This window comes from Carassius gibelio, chromosome A21 (genome assembly GCF_023724105.1).
Source record: "Carassius gibelio isolate Cgi1373 ecotype wild population from Czech Republic chromosome A21, carGib1.2-hapl.c, whole genome shotgun sequence".
Taxonomy (NCBI): Eukaryota; Metazoa; Chordata; class Actinopteri; order Cypriniformes; family Cyprinidae; genus Carassius; species Carassius gibelio.
Genome location: NC_068391.1, coordinates 10,962,183 through 10,986,582, shown reverse-complemented (window position 1 = coordinate 10,986,582; position 24,400 = coordinate 10,962,183). Strand labels below are relative to the sequence as shown.

General features: G+C 37.8%; 1 protein-coding gene across 5 annotated transcripts in view; it reads right to left on the bottom strand.

Annotated features, from left to right (window-relative positions):
- The window catches only part of LOC127941956 (glutamate receptor 4), an 82,970-nt gene that overhangs the window by 16,419 nt on the left and 42,151 nt on the right, over positions 1-24,400 (bottom strand). For 4 of the 5 annotated variants that reach the window (XR_008149236.1, XM_052537439.1, XM_052537442.1 and 1 more), the window contains exons 3-10: positions 20,225-20,464; positions 14,075-14,259; positions 13,066-13,119; positions 12,412-12,570; positions 8,661-8,828; positions 7,585-7,689; positions 4,413-4,523; positions 541-747 (exon numbers count right to left, since the gene is read on the bottom strand). Coding sequence is in view for 4 of the 5 variants with exons in the window: in XM_052537439.1 (XP_052393399.1) it covers positions 541-747; positions 4,413-4,523; positions 7,585-7,689; positions 8,661-8,828; positions 12,412-12,570; positions 13,066-13,119; positions 14,075-14,259; positions 20,225-20,464 (1,229 nt within the window). In the remaining variant the exon portion in view is untranslated. Of the gene's footprint in view, positions 1-540; positions 748-2,560; positions 3,831-4,412; positions 4,524-7,584; positions 7,690-8,660; positions 8,829-12,411; positions 12,571-13,065; positions 13,120-14,074; positions 14,260-20,224; positions 20,465-24,400 lie in introns of those variants that run through there. The other variant, XM_052537440.1, reaches the window with a different exon arrangement.

The following is a 24,400-nucleotide window of genomic DNA, read 5'->3' as shown; positions in this document are numbered from 1 at the left end:
CACATTCTTCTGCATAGCAAATATAAAAACTAGATTATTGTTGGTGACTTAGTGACACTTTAGACCTCGGCAGGGTTGCGCAAGACTAATCCAAAAAAGAAATTAAAGTTCTCACAACTGCCTGACACTTTCAAGAGGAAGAAAAAAAACTTTTGGGCCGTGTGTGTTTTCTGGTGCTCAGCAAAAATCAACAAGATGACAAGCACAGGCTGTATGCAGTGCTCATTAATAAATAGCAGCCTCTGAAAGGCTGGTTTGTCTTATTTTCTCTCTTCACCAGACGCAGAACTAAACTTTTACAATGAAAATTCACATCAGGCATTCCTTGATGGCTTCACTGAGTATTTCCATTTTTGTATTATATAAGTCATTAAGGTTACAATCTTGTTCCTTCATTTAGCTGAATTATTCATATTTATGGAGTTGAAAATACTGACTGATTAAAACAAAAATCAACTCTGTGCCCTGGAAGCATACAGATACATCTATAAATCGCATACTTAAGTCAGGACATCGCAAAAAGAAAGGAAAATAATTTACCCCGTACACCAGCTCCCCAACCATCCCGTTCCAGATCTTTGTCTCTGGGTCCCTAGCTCCATACTTTCCATCAGGCACGATGGAGATCTTATACTTGAAACCGATGTGTTTAGCGATTTCATATGCCAGATCCACGCAGTATCCCTCATATTGCTCGTTCCCCTCGTACATCTCCCAGTTCTTCTTCAGCATTACATACGGCCCTTCCTGAATGAACAAAACAATGAGGTACTTTCAACGGCCAACATGTCACTTTTATAAACAAGTAAAATGTTTAAAGTGCTTTAAACTTAGCATTTCATTTGTATTCTATAGTCTAAAGATGATGTATTGCAGAATTATAGATTAATAAAATGTTTTAGAAGCAGTATTAAAGATAATTACAGTCATTATATGAGCCTGTGGCATATTCTAGCCATAAGAATGCTTTTATATTGCATATTGCTTTTGTTTTAAATTGAGTCAATATTCGTGCACATAAAACAAACAAAACCAAGGATTTTCAATCAGGGAGAAATGCTTTAACATTTAAGAAAGGGTGTACTGTATGTATGAAACCATAACATACACGCATTAACATGAAGCACACAAAATGTGCACTCTGTACTGTACATGATTCAAAGCAATGATAACTGACCCATAAAATTCACAACTACAATTTATTACAGTTGCACAACTTTATCAAACAATACAAAAGCAAACTGCTTTTGCAAACCTGTCACATGCAATGACACAGAAATTTGCTTCTAACTTTAAAATTGATCACTGAATCATATAAGGGATAACAGTTTAGATGACAAAAAGGAACATTTGTGCAGAAAAAAAGCCATAAAATAAACACAAACGGTCATCAGTATGATGTACTATCATAACAAACAATTTCTAACACAATACACGTGCTATACAGCTGCAAATAAAATGTTTTACTTGCAAAGTGATGGCAGAACATTTACATAAAAATACTGAAAACCTGCTTCGCTTTTACAAATATGTTCTAATCCATATGGCTAGGCTAAAATGATGAAAGACAGAAAGCCCAGTAGGGAGAATTAAATATTTCACACACAGCAAATAGAGCCCTCCACACTGAATGTCAACGGAAGATCCGTTTCATCTCAAATTTGTTTGATGTATGAGAATGCAACCTTCTGCTGAAATCTTTCTAACAAGCACAGGGCGGTGTTGTTCCTGGTCAGTGTTTTTCTACAGGTAAAAACCAATAAATAAATAAATAAAAAAGGATCTTTAGCAGGTAATGGCTCAAGTGTGAGTGATCTGTACTCTTGCGTCATGAGGTGGTGTATAGGCAGTCTTGCAAAATCATGTTCTAACAAACACCACATAAACATTCTTCATTGCTTACAGCCTCTAAATTTAAAGGGATAATTCACCCAAAATGAAACCCATTTACACACCACCTGAGTTTCGAAACCCATGACTGACTTTCTACCGTGAAACACAAAAGGAGATAGTTAGGCAGAATGTCCAAGCTGCTCTTTTTCATAAAATGAAAGTGAATGGTGACCATCCAAGATTTTCCACTGAATATGAATAGCATCTTTTAATTGAAAAAAGATAGTATTGAACACAAATTGCACATTTCATTCTATAATGTTAGAAGACATCACCATAAGTCATTTTGGATTGCTTTTATGATGCTTTCATGTTACTTTTTAGGTGCCCATCCACCTTCATTGTATGTAAAATGAGCAGCATGAACACTCTACTGAAGAAATTCATAAAAGTTTGGGAACATGACGATCAGCAAACAACAATCTCTCTCTATTTTCTTTCTTTTATTTGGAGTGAACTGTCCCTTTAAAATGTAAAAAAGTATAGAGCATAATGGGAAAATGAGATATACTTTGAGAAATCTTAAAGGGATAGTTAATGTTAATCTGCTTAGCGTGCACGGCATTCGGTGCTTGAGGTGTGTATGCACTCTGGCGTATCACTTCCGGCGCTTGCGTAAACTACGCCAGAACACATACACACCTCATGCACTAGATGCTGTGCACGCGCTCAAGGCCGTTTGACATAGTGGTGTATTAGAGGTGTATCCCCCCAGAGTGAGTTTGTTTTTAGACAACCGTTATTTCAGAGTGTTCCCCTTACTGTTTCTAGGCTTCTCACGTGACACACTGTGTCTACAATAACACTGTAGGACAGATAGATCGTTTTTTATTTAGTTTTTTCTTTTTTTATTTAATATATATAAACTTGCATACCATGTCATGAACAATCTGATATTCTGATTTATAAATGTGTGTAAATGACTGTTTTGTCATTGAAAAACTTTACAGTTACTTACTCGATGTGTATCTGATATGAATAAAGCACATCTGCAAATTAAATTTGAATGGATTGTTATCGTTGCTTCCATAGACATATGTTTTTTTCAAACTCTAAATGTATTGTTTTACTAGTATTTATGTGTATTTAAATGTCTGAAACCTAAAATATGCATTATGTGGTAAATAACACTGCATAGTTGTGATAATATGACAAGAGCAGTGCATGTCTGTCTATGGCTCACACTAGCCAATGCGAGAAAACGCAGTTTGAATTTGACAGTTATGTGACGTCACCGAACGTTCTAAATCCCATATGTGGGAACATACTCCCAGTGGCACTGAAACAAGAATCCCATATGTGGGACCATACTGCTCAAAAGGTTAATTTGAATTAGTTTTTTACTCTCCTAGATTTTGTTACCATTGCCATGCATTATACGACTGACAGACTGCAACGGTTGGAGTTTAAAATCATCATTTGTGTTCTACTGAAGAAACAGAGTCACCTACATCTTGGATGCCCTGGGGGTAAGCAGATAAATATCAAATTTTCATTTTTAGGGTGAACTATCCCTTTAATGAATGCAAATGGGCAGTAATGATGATTTTATATACAGTGTGCTACAGTATATATACAAAACCTGCATGCTATAAAAACCTGGTTCTTCTGTTTGCAATACATGTGATATAAATGCTAAAGACTTTGTTTGGCTTCCATGGTACTATCCAGTTTTCCAATTCCGGAAACTCATTTCAGACTAGCAGGTCTTCTCCATTCATGATTGAGTTGCTTATCAGAGCTTGTCTTCATCTTCATCCACAGCTTGATTTCTTAATGTGGCTTTATTTTGGCTCAGGTACAGTAGTAGCATCCATGTTTTTTCCCTCAGTTCTGATTTGTCTTTCTGTCTGTCCGAGCTTCAGTAAGCGCTTGATTTCACCTCTGCAGAGTCCATCAGCTGTTCAGTTTCTTAATAAGGGATTCTTCACCAGGGGCTGAAAAGAGGAGGATTTGGCTTCAGGTGCAACACTCCAAAACCTTAGCATTTAGCAAATATGTGTCTGAACGTCCATTACATCCTTGAATCAGTGCATATACATGTCATTTACAGTATCCAAAATGTATAGTAATTACATAATTTATCCCAATCATGCAGTGTTTCAATCAGTTCACACATTACAATTGACGAAATGAACAAAACAAAATACAAAGAGTCCAAGACACCAGTTCTGGTAACTCTGACAGTACGTGAGAAAGGTGGATGATGCACACACGGACGTAAAAACATTTGGGTTATCTGAATGGAAAGCAGTATGACTGACAGGTCACAGAGAGAGAAAATGCTCTTTGATGAACAAGTATAGTGCAGCTGGGAATTTCTGCAGTGTTTGCAGATCGGAATCTTTGTGTGTGCAAGTTATGAAGAAATTCATCGCCATTGAGAAACGTTAAATTTTTTTACTAATTTGTTTGAGAGGGGCTCTTGTTATATGGAATCTTTCAGATGAAAGACAAACACCACAAGTTATTTTATTGTAAAACTGTCAAATAAAGTCTCAGGAATTGCAACTACTCACCATAATAGTCGTCACAATCACAGTTCTGTTCTCCATGCCAGACGTTTCATTAGGAAGCAAAGCTTGATCCTGGGTCAGAACCAACTTATCAGCATCATTCCAATATCCGATCTGGAGATGGGACAAGGATGAGAATGAGACTCCAGACCCAACTGAGAGCAAGTGAATACGTGCAAGCCTGCCCATAATGGGTAAATGTGTGTAAATGTGCAGAAATTAATTTATGTTTAAACCGAGCTAAACAATTCATTTTTCAACTGACACCGTGTCCATACCATTCACATTCAACTTATGGACAAAAAACATGTAGAATGCACTTAAAATATCTTCTTTTGTGTTTCACAGAAGAAAGGAAGTCATGTGGGATTGGATTGATAAGCGGTGAGTGACATCAATTTTATTTTTTGGCTGAACTACCCCTTCAAAACTTGTTTCAGAGAAAGTACACTACAGTTTAAAGTTTAGGATCAGAATGTTATTTATTTTATTATTTTTTTTTATTATTATTTATTATTATTATTATTATTTAATTAGTTTTATTTAATTTATACTTACTAATTGGAAGTGACAGTAAAGGTATTTATAATAGTTTGCTGAATTGACAATAATAAAACAAATGTTTCTTGACTGGATCGATGGCTTCTGAATATTCCGATTTTCAATCATACATAAACTACATTGCAAAACATATAAAAATACAGACCTTTTTTTATTGTAATAATAATTCTCAATATTATTGTTAATCAAATAAATGCAGCCTTGCTGAGCACAAGACTTTTCAAAAACATTTATGAATCTTACCGACACAAACTTTTGAATGGTAGTGTATCTTCAAAATAAGTGCTTTTTGTCTTTGACTGCTAGATTTTCTCTCTTAATTTTAACATTAAAATTAAATTTGTGAATGTTTGTATAGATACTAAAGAGTAATGTTGTTATTTTGTGTGGTTTAAGAACACAGAGTCACCACTTGTAACATTTTGCTGTGGGATGATAAACTGTCAGACTGAGGAGACGCGAGCAGTGGTGTGTGCCCGTGTCCTCACTAGACCCAGATGAATGGAGAAAGAAGAGCTAGGTTCCAGTATCCGCCTAAAGCGGGGCTCGCTGATAAATGAGTGCAAACCCTGGCGGCTCGTTCCTGTGCTCCCCTCCTCCTCCTTTACTCATCACCCTGGTGCACTGCTCCATACTCCATAAAGCACGCCAGAGGCAGAGAGCTCCTCATAACTTTAGAAGAAGGTGTGTGACACAAGACTTTATGGTACTGTACATGCATAACTCTGGTATTAAAACCAACAGACCATCCGAGACCGAACTTTGTGCATTATTTTAAATCTGTAAATCTGTTTGCAATTAACTACGAAAATCAAACGAAAAAAGCAATAAAATAGTAAAAAGATTTTTTCTTAAAGGGGGGGTGAAATGCTATTTCATGCATGCTGAGTTTTTTACACTGTTAAAGAGTTGGATTCCCATGCTAAACATGGACAAAGTTTAAAAAATTAAGTTGTATGTTTGAAGGAGTATTTCTGTTCCAAAAATACTCCTTCCGGTTTGTCACAAGTTTCGGAAAGTTTTTTTCGAGTATGGCTCTGTGTGACGTTAGATGAAGCGGAATTTCCTTATATGGGTCCTAAGGCACTTCTGCCGGAAGAGCGCGCGCTCCCGTATAGCAGAGCACTGAGAGTACAACAGACATTGACTGATCAGAGCGAGAGCATCGCTAAATGTCACAATAGGAGTGTGTTTTTGGTTGTCAGGGCAAGACAACCCTGCACAGATTACCAAAGAAAAAACAGCATTAAGGGACCAGTGGATGGAGTTTATTTTTACAGAGCATCAACGGAGTTGTGCAAGTGTTTTTGTTTGTTCCCTGCATTTCGAAGATGCTTGTTCACAAGGCCCAGTTTGACGACGGATTTGCGTATCGTTTATTTCTTAAGGATGATGCAATCCCAACGAAAACGGCTCACGATGGTGTGTTGGAACCGCAGGCGGTGAGTAAAACTGCTTCAAATATCTCTGCCTCCTTGTTAGTGCGTCCGCCTCCCATGCCGGAGACCAGGGTTCGAGCCCCGCCTGGAGCGAGTTGTTGCTGCTGCTGCTTTCGTTCAGTTTCAGCCCCGGGATCTGATTCTGGATCATAAATATACGCTGAATCTGACTGTTAGCCATGGTTTGTTTTGGATGATGGTTTTTTCCTCAAGGTAAAGTCACAGCTTCCAAACGCTCTCAACGCAAAAGCTTACTGGCGCTCGTGTTTCTTTAGCTCCGCCCACACATCACGCCTCCAGTCGTGTTTTTCCGGGAAAAATCGGTACAGACTATCTTTCTCTTATGAATATAATAAAACTAAAGACTTTTTGGAGTTATGAAGGATGCAGTACTACTCTATAGCTACTCAAGATTAACAGGATATTGAGTGAAAACGAGCATTTCACCCCCCCTTTAATAGGTTCAAATATTCGCTAACGGACTATTTGAAAATAAATCCCCTCTCTCAATTTGATGTCCCTCACACTGAGAATGTTTCTTAACTAAATATAATTCGAACAGATTCTTTCATTTGATTTCCCACAATCCCACAGGGCCATGACGGTCAGAGCCTGCTTGTCAAATAGCCCACTCACTCCGTCAGCCAACGTGGGTAGAAAACAGAGGACACTGTGCTTTGGTGCCAGAGCAGAAATAATGACTGTTTCTGTGAAAATCGGCATCCATCATTTGTGTGAGTCCTAATGATTCATATGGGTTTATAAGGCAGACAAAAATGGCTGTAAAACACAATTTTCACCATGTAAAGAGCTCCATATATGCATGAAATGGGAATGCAGTGGTGAAGTTCTGTAAAAGACTTAAAAGATGTAACAAAAGAAAATGCTGACTATAAAATAATAAAGACTCATCAGGGTCTCCTGGGATTGTTCTCGCAGAAACAGCTGCATCAAATGAAGCACAGAGCGTTAAGCACATCAAGAAAGACAATGAATTACACTGCAATGACACTCGACAGATGTAGAGAGAGAGACCAAAAGCAAAGCATGAGTACACTTTCTCAGAATCATAGATAAATGTAGACAGAAACCACCCAGACAAGTACATTTTAAGTCAGACAGACAACATCAAAGTGGAAGAACTACCAATGCACGATATAAGAATGACATCTTACCCTTCTGGGGCCGTTACTTTTTAATTCGAAAACATCCATAGTGTAGTTGACTCTGCGCCCGTAGTGGTCGAACTGGACATTTCCTGTTAATCCTTGGAGGCGCACCTGGATTGCAGTGATTAACAACGTAATTACAGTTTATCCAACCACTGCAAAGCACCTCGAAACACTTTCATTGACACATTCACTTTCTTTCTTGAACTTTAACACCACTTTCTTCTGAAAGTATTAGCCCAAACCAGTGTTTCTTAAACAGGGGGTCCATCCTTTCAATCATGAATGAAAATCAAAAAATCAGAAAACCATTGCAAGCGAGAGTGGAGCCAAATCATCAGCAACATTATACTATAACTGTTGAGTCTGCATTAGGACTAAGCATAAATATACAAGAGGATATAAATTCTCCCTGGACTCTTTTAGCGATGCAGCAGCAGAGCATGTAAAATGTGTGAGAGATAAACTAAAATATATTTTTTACCTATCTGTGTATAATTACAAGCGATTAAGCAATTTATTTCTTATAAAACACTCATGATTCAATAGTATTTTTACATGTTTGACATGCACGTCCTAATTACTGATGCAAATAAGTGCTGTTTTTTAGATAAGTGTGACAGTATTTACATAGTACTGTAAATATTAAGTGTTATTGAATGTTAATCATTGTATTTTTATATATTTGTTTGTGAGGTGTGTTGTTGGGGTCTGAGAAACAGATTGGGGTCCACCCCCTCACTGCTCTCTTCCTGCTCTCACTGTGTCTCTATGCGTCTTGTTTTCTGTCACTCTCCCGTTTTGCTTCTCGCTTTCTCCATCCTTATAGTTTCCTCTACTTTACCTTTCCTTTTCCCCTGTCATTTTCTACCTTCCATAGATTCAAATTTGGGCATTTTGCATTTTTCAGATCGTCGATTACTGTTCTGTGTAGCCTCAGTCCTTTGTCACCTCACAGCCTTGTTTTTTTTTGCGTTAGATATTTATTTCAGCTGCCAGTTTTACTCCCATTGAAACACTGCACAAAGCACTTCTTTCCCCTTCTCATATAAAGCCTGCATTTGCTCATCTGTTCATGTGACCTGTTTGAGTGTGCGCTCCATGTCGATGCCCTGGTTCCAGGGGGCAGCAGGGTTGGCCAGGCAGTCCCCGGCGTTGCCCCTGCGGGAAATGTCCACCTTCTGCCTGCGTAGGTTCCGGAAGGCTTCTGCCATCACCATCACTCCATCGTATGTCAGAGCGGAAGTGTACTACAGAAACGAGAGGGTCATGGAAAGGTCAATATATACAGTAACGCTTTAATGGTGTTTTGAAGGTTCAATTTGTGAATATTACTTAGCTAGAACATTAGCTATCAATGCGTTTAACAGAATTTATCTTTGTTAATTCAGATTTGTTTAGGTTCTACAATTTGAAATGTTACAAATACTTTTTTAAAGATCCTTTTAAATGCAGCTTCGGTGAGCAGAAGAGATTTCTTTCAAAAACAAGAGAGAGAGAGAGAGAGAGAGAGAGGGGGTGGGTATATCTATCTACCGAAACTATAAGACATGAAACAAACTAGTGTCTAACACATATATACAGGAAAGTGCCCATCAATTAAACTGTTTAATAGTCATACAATAATAATAATAATAATAATAATAATAATAATAATAATGCACAAAAGAATGCGGCATTGACCAATCAGAATCAATCACTCCTAATGTTATTTATATGTTCTTTGCATATTCAATTCAGTGTCTGTACTACACCAAAATGTTGTTTATTTTACATGAATGAATTATATTAATTAATGCCATTTGTAAGGGCTGACGTCCCTAATGAGCAGAGAACATCCAAGTGCAGTCATAGGGGAAAGCGGTCTGTGTTTTGCAGCTGCATCAAAGAAAAAAAAAGAAAAAACGGGACAAACCAATAAAACATAAAAAGAAAAAGAAATAGAGGAGAGCAGTGACTCGCACATGCTTGTCATTGCACATATTAGGAGCAGACAGAGCATGAGAAATCAGTGAGCTCTGACACAGTAGCTGTGAGGCGCTTCTTGTTCAGTCTCTGGTGGGTGGGAGTGGGGGGGGGGAGGGGGTCAGCTGCTATCGGTGGCTGCCCTGATTGCACCAATAAGTGGCTTGTGCTCTTTTCTCTCTGCCTCGCTGAGATAAAACGGCATGGAATGAATCACTGCAGGCAACACACAGTATTTTTTTTTTACAAAGGAAACAAACCGCAACTCTGCGCACGCATGTGTCCTTTAGAGGCCTGATGCTCCAAGCCCTTGCTTTTCATCTGCTGCTGTGTTTCTTATTGCTGTTTTAGAGAGTTTGACGTGGTTTATTTCATCAAACTGAGTCCGACAAGGTCACCGGAGCTGAACGTACATACATGCACACTATTAAAGGAAAAATACCCCTGTGCGTTCAGACTGTCTTGCTTGTTTGATGGTTGATGGTTGAAAGAAGCCACTCTGGCCGTGCTGTGAGACAGTTTTTGGTATTCCATCAGGAGATCTCTAGTGTAAGAGCTGGGACTCTTTGTACCGTTACAAACCAAACACAAAGCACACAGAAAGACCCCTGGGCTACAGTGGCATACAGGGAATGAGATAGAATGACAGAGGAAGTTTGAAATAGAGCGATTCTGCATTTTTTCTGCATTTTTTCTGAATGCATGTACCCTGCCATTCAGATTTTTGGGGTAAGATTTAAGAATACAGATAAACAATAATATTGTAAATATTATTGCAATTTATATAATTGTTTTCTGATTTAATATAGCTTAAAATCGAATTTATTCCTGAGATGGCAAAGCTGATTTTTTTTTTCCCAGCCTGTCTTCAGAGGCACATGATTCTTCAGAAATCTCGCTGAAAACTACTGCACAGCCGAATATTTTTGTAGAAACCATGAACATTTTTGGGGGGAATTCTTTGATTAATAGAAAGTTCAAAACAGCTTATACTTTGAAACATAATAAATGTCTTTATGGTCATATTTGAGCCACCTAATGTGTCCTAGCTGAATATAAGTGTTAATGAATTACATTATTAAAATAAATTAATGACTCTTACAAATTAAATAATTACAGGATTTTCATTATCCCTTAAGGTGATGTGTTTATATTTAGTTTACTACCATTTCGTGGTCCAACATTAATTATCAATGGTAGCAAGACTATCTTTTGACTCCTGCAGGACAGAAAGGAAGTACTGCAACAGCTGCAGCTGAATCACTCTGGCGAATGCCCTGTGCCCCCCTAAGCCCTAAAAACAAATGGATTGATCCCTGGAAAGGTGGTGCCTTCAGGACACTTACTATAGCCTTAGCAGGAAAGCTTGGACATTTTATGAGGTTTTGGGGTGTCAGTCGTGCTGCTGTCTGAGATGGGCTTATAGGAGTACTGTAGCTTAAAGTATTTGGGATGAAAGACAGAGCAGCTGAGACAAAATACCACAGGGCGAGTCTATGAGAGTGTATATGTGGATCCCTGCATGTGTTGACATGGTTGGACCACAGCATCTCATTTACACCCCGCTTGCGAGTCTGCTGGTGTCCCTCCCCATCATCCTGCTCTGGCCAGCGGTGTGCATTGAGGAGCAGCAGCCTGGGAAAGTGACGTCCCCTCAGGCCACGCCAAAGGGATTTCCGTTACGGCGGCACATCACCAGGCGAGAATCAATGCAACCGCCCTCCAAGGAGTGTCATCCTCATCAGGCCCCAAGGGCAAAGTGAGTCCCAGTAAAAATGGATAAAATTGATCAAAAATACCTTGCTTTCACGATGCAGACACGAGGCATATCAAATCACGAGCAGGATTCGTCTGGTGAGATGAGGATGAATGAAACAGCTTATGATACGGTTTATTACACTGCGTTTCTATTTAAGAACAATGTGTACATCTCATTTCAATATTTCGGCACAGTTTCTGTCTTTGACACACATTCCAGTTCTGGTATTAAACATGCACATCATTTTTACTCCTTTCAATTCTATCTATTCATCTTTCTTTCCTTATTCTATCAACTTATCCTTCAATCCATTCATCCTTTCTTTCTTCCTTCATCTCTCCGTCCATCCATCATTTCTCCATTCATTCCACAAACCACCAACATCCATCCTTCTATGCATCCTTTCTTCTTTTATCTATCCTTTCTTCCATTCATTCTTTCATTCATGCTTTCTTTCATCCACCCACCATTCTGTTCTTATGTTTGGTATCTATTTCTTTTTTCTTTCCTTCGTTTAATCCACCTATCTTCCTTTCTTCCATTCAGCCATCCATCCCTTCCTTTGTCTATAATTCTTCCCTTAATACCTTTCCTCCTTTTTTGCTTACATTATTCATCCATCCTTCCTTTATACACACCATATCCTCCACTGTTCCTTTCTTCCACCTAACCATCCTTCCTTACATCATCCATTTTCTGTTTTCAACTCTCCTTCCTTCCACCCACCCACCCATCCTTTCTACCTTCCTTGTTTCCGTCAACCATCCATCCATTCTTTCTTTCTTCCTTCCATACAACCTTTCTCCCTCTCTTGCTTGCATTATCCTTCCATCTTTCCACTAGAGCATCCTTTCTACCTTCCTTGCTTTCATTATTTGCATGCATTTTTTTTACCCGTCTATCCATCCATCCCGCATTGTTTCCTTATGCTCACCCATTTATCCAAAATGGACATTAAGACTTTCTGCCTTCTGCCTCATTCTGGACATTTGGGAGTTTTCGCAGAGTGGCTGGAGGGACTCAAACAGGACGTTTATGCATTTGCATTTTATGCATAATGAATCTGACTTCAAAGTGGTTCCACTCTGGACCGGGCCAAGCAATGGTACCTTGGGAGGAGCGTCAGAGCCGGGATACTCGCGCTGGTCCAGCTTGTTCCAGCGCTGCATGAGTTTAATAACCATGGGATTGCTGAAGTCCACCAGCTGAAAGCCTGTCACATTGGCTCCCCCATGCATGAAACGCTCCAGATTGATGTCCTTAAAACCCTGCCAGGGCAAAGAAGTAGAAAGAGTAAGAAATACAGAGAGAAAGAGAGAGAGAGGGAGAGAGAGAAAGAGAGATTATTAAAACGTAGTTGGCAATGCAGCGCAACGATAAGAGAAATTCCACAAACATTCATATCCAGCTTGCCTCTGTGAGCCAATTCTGTGCACAGCCAGAGAGCAGGGAGAGAGAGAGCATGCTCTGCAGCTCCCAGCATCATTAAAACACTGTCATCACAGCTCACACTGGAATACGAATTAGTCTCTCAAATTGACGTATCTTGCTTAAAGAAAAGCGAGGATTAAGAAAGCAAAAGAATGAGGGAGGGCAGGAGACAGAGAGGCCAAGACAACTAGCAAGAGAGAGAGAGAGAGAGAGAGAGAGAAAGATCAGTGGAGTGGAGAGGAATATATAGAAAGTAAGAGATAAAACAGAATATGAAAGGAGGACAAGCTGACAGGGAGAATAAGGCGATAAAGGAATACAATTTAGCTCACCAAATTTGCCATGATGTAATGGTAGCCTTTGACATGCTTGCCGACACTCACAATCTGCAGAGATAAACCAGACATTGCAGTCAGGGCAAATCCTAAAAGCAAATACAGTTGTCGGCATTCACCCAACATATGAATGTACAGAAGAGCTGGAAGCCATTGGGAAAGCAGAATTCTGCTGTTATTAATAATTTCTAATCAGACGGGCTGAATTTTCTCAAACTGCTCTGTAATTTGAGGAATATTGAAGCGAACACCAGCAAGAAAATCTTAAAATGACTTTGACAGCTACAAAATGTTGCAAAAGGAAATATCAAGGGATCAGTTTGCAGGGAATAGAGAAATATGCCCCTCTAATGTGTCATCTCCACAAATGAATTACTTTAGGAAATCTGTTCTTTGTTCCCTCAGGACCTTGTGCTTGTGCATATTTAATTCTGTTTAGTTAACCCTGATGCACAAGAGTACAGTACAGTTTATAGACCTTTAAAAACATGTTTAACCATTCAGGGTATGGTGCTGCATTACTTCAGACCCTGTCCCATAGTTCTCTATGTGTATATATTATGGGGTACTGTGTTAACACATAACACAGTTCAAATAAAATGAATAAAATTGAATAAAATAGAACTACAGTACGTCTAGACTATCTATCCGTGTCTGTTATTTCAGGAGATACAGACAGATAAAATTCATACATATTAAGAAACACTTCCACAAACACTAAAAGAAACAGGAATTATTATCATTACATTTTTTGTTGTAGTTCTGAAAAAACATCTTTCCACCACAATTATATAAAGTAAAAAGAACACATTTAAATAAATTAACCAATAACCAACTAAAAGAAAATAATTAAAATTATAATTTCTATATATATAAATCTTGATCTTTATGTTTATCTTGATGTTTGTAATATATATTTTGTGTCTATTCAGAATTGTTTTATTCATTAATTTATTGCATTTTGCATTCCTTTTTAAATTGACTTGACAACATCCTCTTATCTCACCTGTTCCAGCATGTTGTTGAGTCTCTCTGCCTCCAGGTCTATGACAAACGTCTTTTCCTGTCTGCGGTCTAGGTCTTCGAGAAGCTGCCGGTAACTGGCATCATTAAAATTCTCGACACATATGGCGCTGACCTGCCAACCGTTCTGGCCCGCCTTTTCCATGATAGCCTGCAGTATCGAATACCCTGCAACAAAACAGAGACAGCGAGGCATTTGATCAGCGTGTGTATCAAACCACTGAAGACTTGATCCATTGAGCCCTGGCTCTCATTTATTCAGAAAGAATGTGATTTGTGGCATCGTCAGTGAGTCATTCCTGCACCAGTGCGGTACTCTCTCATCTGCAACTGCAGGCCTGTGAGTGATCACATGGCGCAGATCATGGGGCGCTGATATGAACCTCCTGTCCTTTCATGCAGACTCATTTTAGGCCTCAATCCCCACAAAGCTTACAGCCTCAACAGTACACAGAGAAACTGCCAAATACATCACATATCTCCGGCTGCATAAACCTAATCTCCTGCATCCTTAAAATAGAAGCCATCATCATGCAGAAAAAACACATGTCAGTTAAATTGGAAGACAGAAAGAGCGGCTTTCTGTCATCTTCTCCAAGGTGTGATTGAGGCTTCCTGAGAGCTCCATTAGTGCGTTTGTGATTCTAGCCACTGGCCTCAGTGCTGCTTGTACTAATCAGACAGGGCTGGTGTTGGATATGTTAATCTAGCTGTTTGAAATAGGCACTTGGAGCCTCTGAGGCCCACTTGACTCCAGGATGAGCAGATGTCCCTGTAAAACGGACCCTTATGGTCACAATCAGAATTTGGCAACACAGCTCTCTCAGCTCCACTATTTAATGGATTAACCTGTGCTTGATCTGGCAACCCTTTTGCTCAATCGGTTGCTGGGTCTGTTCAGCAAATGGGGATTAATTTGTGCATGTGTATGGGTCTGTCTAGATGGATGACATAGGAGTGTCCATGATAAAAAAAGAAAATACATATACATATATACAGTACAGACCAAAAGTTTGGACACACCTTTTCATTCAAAGAGTTTTCTTTATTTTCATGACTATGAAAATTGTAGAGTCACACTGAAGGCATCAAGGGCTATTTGACCAAGAAGGAGAGTGATGGGGTGCTGCGCCAGATGACCTGGCCTCCACAGTCACCGGACCTGAACCCAATCGAGATGGTTTAGGGGTGAGCTGGACCGCAGACAGAAGGCAAAAGGGCCAACAAGTGCTAAGCATCTCTCGGGGAACTCCTTCAAGACTGTTGGAAGACCATTTCAGGCGACTACCTCTTGAAGCTCATCAAGAGAATGCCAAGAGTGTGCAAAGCAGGAATCAAAGCTAAAGGTGGCTACTTTGAAGAACCTAGAATATGACATATTTTCAGTTGTTTCACACTTTTTTTTGTTATGTATATAATTCCATATATAATTCCACATGTGTTAATTCATAGTTTTGATGCCTTCAGTGTGAATCTACAATTTTCATAGTCATGAAAATAAAGAAAACTCTTTGAATGAGAAGGTGTGTCCAAATCTTTTGGTCTGTACAGTATATAGTAATACATAAATACATATATTATCAATATACAGTATAATACCAAGGAATTAGTTTGCAGGGAATACATATATGTATATATAACATATTTCCTTAAATACATGCAACAGATGCAGTCAATCTGAAAGACATTCCAAACTTGTTCCAAACTTGAATGACTTACTTTGTTCTGAGTAAATTATGACAATATATAATTTTCCAAAAACATTTTTTTTCAATATATTGTTCGATATATTTTTCATGGTAGTAGAGAAGACAGTAGACAGTTTTTTTTTTATATAATGAAACATTATTTCAGACTTTTGCTTGAGATTTGTGAAGATGAATGATAAAAAAATGGGTAACACTTTAGAATAAGGTTCCATTAGTTAATGTTAGTTAATGTATTAATTAACATGAACAAACAATGAATAATACATTTATTACTGTATTTATTCATCTTCGTTAATGTTAGTTAATGAAAATACAGTTATTCAGTTATACAGTAGTTCATGGTAATTCACAGTGCATTAACTAATGTTAACAAGCACAACTTTTGATTTAAATAATGCATTAGTAAATGTTGAAATTAACATGAACTAAGACTTATAAATGATGTAGAAGGATTGTTCTTGCTTCGTTCATGTTAACGAAAGTAGTTAACAAACATTAACTAATGGAACCTTATTCTAAAGTGTTACCAAAAATTGTCCATGAGAAATACACTTATGCTTGATAAAAATATTCGTAAACTCACATGCACACACATATTTATTATAATAAATATTGTAATATTACAATGAATGTATTATAACAGAAAATGACTTTAAATTGAGAAATTAAAAACAAATATTTTTTTGAATGCAGCTTTAAAGAAATTGATAGGGGCGCTCCGATCATGATCGGCCGATCGTTAATGCGCATCTCGTCAGTAAAGCCGGTTCTCTAATCAGCGGTTAATTCCATCAGGTGCGTGATATCACATAGAGCAGCTGTTACTACACAGAGCCGTTGTTAATAGAGAAGATGCGCAAATCCACTTCATTTTCAGCGTTTATTGGCGCATCTTCTCTATTAACAACGGCTCTGTGTAGTGACAGCTGCTCTATGTGAAATCACGCACCTGATGGAATTAACCGCTGATTAGAGAACCGGCTTTACTGACGAGATGTGCATTAGCCGATCGTGATCGGAGCACCCCTAGAAATTGACAGATAAAAAGACCAATAAATGAGTGGGATGTCATTAACCCAGATATTAAAATCAAGCAATAAGTTGTTAAAACTATGCATGAGATCCATTTATGCAATTGACAGACACTTTTATCCATTACATTTCAAGGTTTGTGTTTTATCGGCATGTGTGAAAATCGAATTCACAACCTTGGTATTTCTAGCATCATGCTCATACCAGTTAAGCTACAGAAACATTATACTTTAAATGCTTGTTGAGCAACCACAGTGTTTACCAATGCCCTGATGCCCTCAGGATACATGTAACATAAATAGCCATGAATTAACATATCAAAGCTCTGTACATTATTGGTGATATGGACATTTTAACATGCCAGTGTGTTAAAAAAAACAGCAATCAGTCAAGTAGTCTGAATACATCCACATTCACAAGTAAACGTGCCCGACCGCACACACTAAACCTGCTCTACACTCTCAATATCTGCAGATGCCTGCAGTATCGACCACTAACTCAGTGCTAAAATTCATCTGCCATCTATTTCAAATCACAGCCTCTGCTTCTAGTAATTCAAGCAATTTAATAGCTGATTAATCAGTAGCTTGGGGTGTCATGAGCATATGTGAATTTCCATGTATGTGCAGGAACCAACCAGAATCAGCATTAGAGCTGCCTGCCAGCGTCCTCCCTTCCCCCCTTATTTCCAATCCAGCCCAGCAGGGGGAAGAAGCCCTGTGTGTGCGTGTGTGTGTGTGTGTGTGTGTGTGCGTGCATGTGTGTGCATGTGTGTGTGGTAGACATATATATATATAGAGAGAGAGAAGGAATGGAGAACAGACCATGACAATGCAGTGAAGTGCCAACCTCTTACACCAACCATTCATCATGTCCACATCCCTCTCAGATTGTATCTGCTCAGAGGCTTTCACAGTGCACTGAGTCTAAAGCAACTCAGCCTGTAGTCTAAACAAGGGCCATCAGAACAAAATCTGTTCTTTTCAAGAGCTCCAAAGCACTAACATTCGCCAACTGGTCGTCCATATACAATGATACCCTGAATGTCTTCTGGCATTTGTCACAATCATTTCAGAAGTGAGGGGGGGGGGGGGGGATAATTCACCAAAGATCCATCACTCCAGTATTTTATCTTCATTTATCAGCCTTCGCTGTTTGAGCCTCACTTGTACCCTTTAATAAGGATAGTTCTGACTCTAATTTATGACTGGATGAGCATTTAAAGATGTAAATGCTCATAAACATATGTACAACACCTTTATATGAATGCATTGCCTGGGAAAGACAAAAGGCATACAGTTTTGTATTCCAATGATTATCCTTTTATATATATATTTATTTATAAATAATAATAATGACAATAATAAAAAATCTAATATATAGATTAGATTAGATTACAAACACACATTTGATAGTCTATATTAATACATTGTTTAGAACAAAAAAAAGTTTTTATAGGTTTTTAATCCAATTATTATTATTATACTTATTATTAACAACAGTAATAATTTCTAATAATTTATAACAATTTATGAATAAAATTAAATTTAGAAAACCATTATTTATTATAAGCAAACATTACATATAATAAACATACTCTATATTAATTCATCGATGGCAACACTAAACACCTTTGCTGTTTTTATTCCAATTATTATATACATACATTATTATATATTTATTTACAATAAAGAAAAATAACAAAAACTACAGTTTATTATTATTATCAAAACCATGTATTATTATTATTACATCTAGTATTAAATATATAACATGCATTTTTATTATTATCATAGAATATTCTTAAATGTTTTGCCCTGTTTTATAATATTGCTGTTGCTGCTGTTTAATACAAGCCTCTCAAGCTTTGCATTACAGTAGGTATCACCAATAACCTCCATCTATGGATTTTACAATGGTTACAGGCACAATAGTAAATGGATTGGTACAGTAAACACTACCTCTCTGTGCAAAGTTTCACTGTGGCTTTTTGTTTTATGTAAAAAGGACTTATTTTCTGTATAAAACTCTTGATAAAGTTGATACAATGCTCTGGTTTTGCTAACAAAAATATTTGATTAAGCTCACCATATGGAAACTTTGCAAATATCTGGCCATATGGGATGTGAAGGAAAAACTCATGCCTGTGGCAGATGTGACAAGAGCAATCGCACATCAGAAATCTGCACGTCAGGAACATCCATGATATGACAGAAAACGGCGAATCTTATACATGCACAAGACACCACAGATCACTTTTTGTTATTTATAGAATATTCTGTAATGAGCTCTCATGATTTACAGACTCAAATGACAGGAGGGTATTGTGTTCGTCTTTCAAAGGAAGTCGATGCATTTCAGAAGTGTGCGTTCACAACAGTGCAAGGTGAGAAATACGACACTGATGGGGAGGATCGGGGAGAGAGACAAGTAAGAAAGAAACAGAAGGACTGTGTTTCTGGCCTACAAACTGCTCATTAGTGTAACTGAGAGTTTAAGACCTGACCCTGCTCTCCAGAGAATAAGCCTCTCTTAATAACAGGCTCACCGGAAATACAATTCTGAGTAGCTCATCATTCCTAGTCACCTGACTCCATGAGACAACCAATAAAGTAGAGTTTGCAGTGTAATCTTCTGTGCAACATTAAAGGTTTTTAGTGAAAAAGCATCCTAAGTGATTCATTTGACTTCCTATGACTATATTACTATAAGTCCTCTGAAGTCAAATGAAAGTCTTCTCATAAAGTCTTGACATCTGCCCGAGACCGAGATCTCTTTGAAAGTTGAAGAGAGTTCATATCGAGGACTTGCAATGACCGATTCTTCTTCTGAGTTCTGTTTTTTTTTTTTTATGAATTTGTTTAAGTTCTCCTTATGACTGATTATGTTCTCAAATTCAACTTACTGACTCACTTGTCAACAGCCTTTGGAGAAAAAAATAAGGACCTTTTTGAAGCTTGAAATCTCAAGTTCTCATTCATTGTTACTGCATGAAGAAAGTGACAGGCCAGATTTATGAACCAGATCAATTGGTCCACTGAAAAGAATTGACTCAAAAGAACACAAATCAAATTGGTTTGATACTCGAGTTTGGATCACATGACAAATTTTGGTTCGTTGTATACAATGTAGTATGGCTTTACACTCTATGGTTTACTTACAGCTTATTCACTATAAACTTTTGCTGTGTGTAAAATAGCTGTTTGAAGTCTCTCCAAATTTTTTTGATGAACTGTTCCTTTAAGACTTTATGCAGAACATTATTTAATATTCAAGCCAGTATGTACAACTGTTAAGCACTTCCACTGGCACTTAATTACATTTTGCAAATTATCAAATGGAAATGGGTATTAGCGTGAGGGTGTGAGTTTCTGTGTGTTTTATTGTCTTACCCCTGTCAGTGTCGTAGAGAAAGACGAATCGATTCCAGTCATAGTGGTCTAGCAGGCTGAGAAGGGCCCCTCGTATGGAGGGCCGCAGCTGTAAGATGAACTGGCTCTCGCCCTCGGAAGGGAAACTGGGCGTGATGAGGGAGATGTGCAGCGCGCCACAGAAGGATGTTAGCGTGTGAACCGACCTCTTATCGTACAGGCCGAAAATGGCGAACACGCCCCGTGAGTACTGCGAACAGACTGCAAAACACAACACCAGAGAGTTAGATGCTTTAAACATTAATGACACAAAACCTGAAGGAGTACTAAACATTTGGTTCACTTTAGAGCATTAGGATCCCGCTTACATTAGTGTTTTCCGATATAGGACTTTTGCATTAATGAAACCGCCTGGGAGACCCTTCCACTGCCTGAATAAGCAGATTCCTTACATGAAGTCTATTTTGAACTTACTTTTCGTGCTGGAGTTTTGAATGTTACAGAAGAACGGCTAATTTGCAAAACACAAAATACAAAATAAATAAATAAAAATGAGCAATTTCTGACAACAACTTGTAAGGTACAGTACGTACAGTACACACACACACTCATACCTATACACACCCACCCACACACACACACAAACTACTGTTCAAAAGTTCGGAGTCCGCAAGACTTATTTAAAGATATTAATACATTTATTCAAAAAGAATACATTAAACTGATCAAGACTTTTCTAATTAAAAAATATATATTTCAATTAAATTATGTTCCTTCTATAACTTTCTTATCATCAAAGAATCCTGAAAATTTTATCAAAAGCTTTTTTTTTTATTGTTTTAAGCATAATAATGAGAAAAGTTTCTTGTGCACCAAATCAACATTACAATGTTTCCATAAGGATCATGTGACACCGAAGACTGGGGTTATTGCTGCTAAAAAATCAGCTTTACCATCGCAGAGATAATTACATTTTAAAATATATTAAAATAAAATTGGTTGATATTTCTAAGAATAACCATATTTCATAATATTACTATTTTACTGTCTTTGTGATCAAGTAAATGCAGTCTTGATGAGCATAAGAGAATTACCAACCTTATATATACACTATATATAGTGTAACGGGACCATGATAAACATTGGAAATAGGCTACAGGGTGCTTGCTTTCTAAATGGGCTTTCCACAAAAAACATGGGAGAAAGAAAATGAAAAATTGGATCAGTTCAATGTGGACTTATAACTGAGTCAGGGCTGCAGCAGTAAGTGCCAGCAGTTTCCAATATACACTTTATATGCTGTATGATAATGAGCTCCACGTTGCTTCTCCCTGTGTTTTTGCAATTCGGAGAAACTTCAGTGGCTGCTGAGGCAACGTCTGATCTACTGCCTCAGTCTGAAGTGAGTACTTATGCAACCCTGTTTCTGATGTCTCTCATGTCTGACGGTCTTACAGTTATTGTCAGTTTTCCCCCTTTTTATATTTCTTTCTTGCAGCAAGTCCGACTTCTCAGCTTTGAAGCTTAACCGTGGCATGCTAATGGCAAAACCACCTGGCTTTGATGATATTGTTTTCCCGTTTCTGTACCGAACAAACAGCCAAAAAGACAGCGGCACTTCATAACTAACAACTCGCAATGTATGCTGATGGCAATGATGGCATTATTATCATCGTACACAAGTAGGCTCGTTTAATCGATGGTATCATAATTACATATTGCTGAGCGTACAGCATTTGAAGTGCTTTGTCGTAGTTAGTTATTTTTGTATGACTCTGATTGGCACTAGCATGTGTCTGAAAGTAATTGTGGATTATTAGCAGGATCTTATTGTGCCATAAGTATAGGCTCTTTGATCATGGATATCTCCATGACTGCACAGACTACATCTGCCTCGGACTGGGGGAAGGGAACGGAAAGACACCTGGATCTGACGGTGGGAAGCATCATTCCCACAGAGAAGCAGAGGCTAGTCACACACACACACTTTAATATACAGAGCCAAACCAAGAACATAAAGTGTTTCCAAAAATTTTTTTGTTTTATGCAAATGTACAGCCCCATTATTAAGGCTCAAGTATCTCTTCATTGACAAAAACAGTAATGTGTTTATACTGTACATGATATAATTTAGTACCATCAACAATATCCCTAAATAAGACATTTTAAACAATAGCAAAAAATATTGTGAGAAAAAAACTAAAAAAGTAGCATAGTTCAAAATTTTTGAAAGAGATCTTTTATGCTCACAGACTGCATTTATTTGATAATAAATACAACAAAAACAGTAACAGTGTGAAATATTATTAGAATTCAAAAGAGTGTTTTCTCTTTTAATTTATTTTAAAATATAATTTATTTTTGTAAAGGAAATGCAGAATTTTCAGCAGTCATTTCTCCAGTTTTCAGGGTCACATGATCCTTCAAAAATCAAAAATGGTGATTTGATGCTCCAGTAACATTTCTTTCTCATGTTAAAAATGGCTGAGCTTTGTGAGAAAATAGTACAAATATACAAAAACTACAAAATATTTTGTAACATTATAAATGCCTTTTTCATTTTTCTCGCTTTTGATCAATTAAATGCTGAATAAAACTAATGATTTATTGATGACCACAAATGTTTGAACTGTTAATTACTATATCACAATATGTGTAGTTATTCTCGTTTAAAAGGTCCTATTTAATAAAAATGTTGATGGTATACCAGTGCCAGACACACACATTTTAAAACACATTCCATACATTATTGTTTTCTTTCATTAAAAAAAAAAATCATGAAATGAATTTTAGAATTTTTATATATTATCATTTAGTTTTAAATAATAGTTAAATATATTCTTATTCTTCTTATGAATTTCCAAGTAACCCCAGCGATACACATGGTCTGTTCTAAAACCGTGTTTGTTCTCCTTATTATATTTGCACACCAGCAGACACCACACACAACGTCAGCTCACACACCGTCCTACCCTTCAGCATCTGCACTCCACTTAAACAATTTTGTCTGAGACTTGCATACCAAGTCACAACACCAAAGGCTGGTTGTTTATCCAGTCAGGGAGAGAAATAAGATTGCGACAGACTTTTCACCCTGCAGTCGCTCTGTTCCACCTGATTTGTACAGTTAACCCTCTTTTGAATACTGCTAGATACATTCTTTCACAACGCATGCCAAACCACATAACCAAAATGAATATCTGCCACAAAAATGAGCACAAAGAGAACAGTGTTGTTTCAACTCTCCCAATTTTACTGTCAGTTTCCTGTCATCCCAATCCACACAGCTCTAGGACACAGAAAATTGTATGCCAGCACTCACAACATTAAAGAGAAGTATAAGAAATCACTAAAAGCAATCAATAATATGAATCAAAGAAATTGAGAAACCGAGACTGGTAAATAACAAATATGGGACATTTGATAGAATTACAAAGGCTATAAATAGAATATTCTGTCTTTCCTAATAGGTTTTTTTGACATTCCTGTTTTTAACAGGGACATTTCCAACAGCAGCTCCAGCCACAGAAAATACCAGAAAATAGGCACGTGTGTGCACAGCAGGGCTGGATTATCCAATGGGCATCATGGGCACAGGCCCAGGGGCCCATGCGCACTTGGGGCCAAAGCGAGGGGAAGACAAAATTTCAGAGTGTCTATTTACACTAAGCAAATAACCAACCTTGTTCACACACTAGCTCCGCCCATCAATGTCTGGTTAGCATAGACCACATTACTAAAGATGCACATCATGCAACAGGCTCAGTGGCATAGTGTGTAAAGTGCACAACTCTGTTCTGATATGATCGACCTAGAGTTGGAATCCACCTTTTCCTGACCCCCATCATATATCAGATCAGAAAATACATTTATTTTATATTATACGTGTTTCAGTCGCACTTCCCCTGTCTGCAGGGCTGGATAGCTACTAAAATCACCACACATATCCCTGGGGAGAGAGAAAGTGGGGGTAGTGTGGAGGTGTATGCGCTAAAGGGGACATGGAGGCTGCTTGTAGCAATCAAGACTGCAATTATGCTAGCAAGATTAGCACCAAACGCTTCTCCAGTCCAGCAACCCCCCTCCCTAAACACCAACTCAGCTTAGTTGTTTTCTCTGTCAGTCTGACCTTTTTAAAGGGACCACGACTGTTTAGGAAAACGACCCGTTTTATTTTACATTATCAAAAAGCCACAG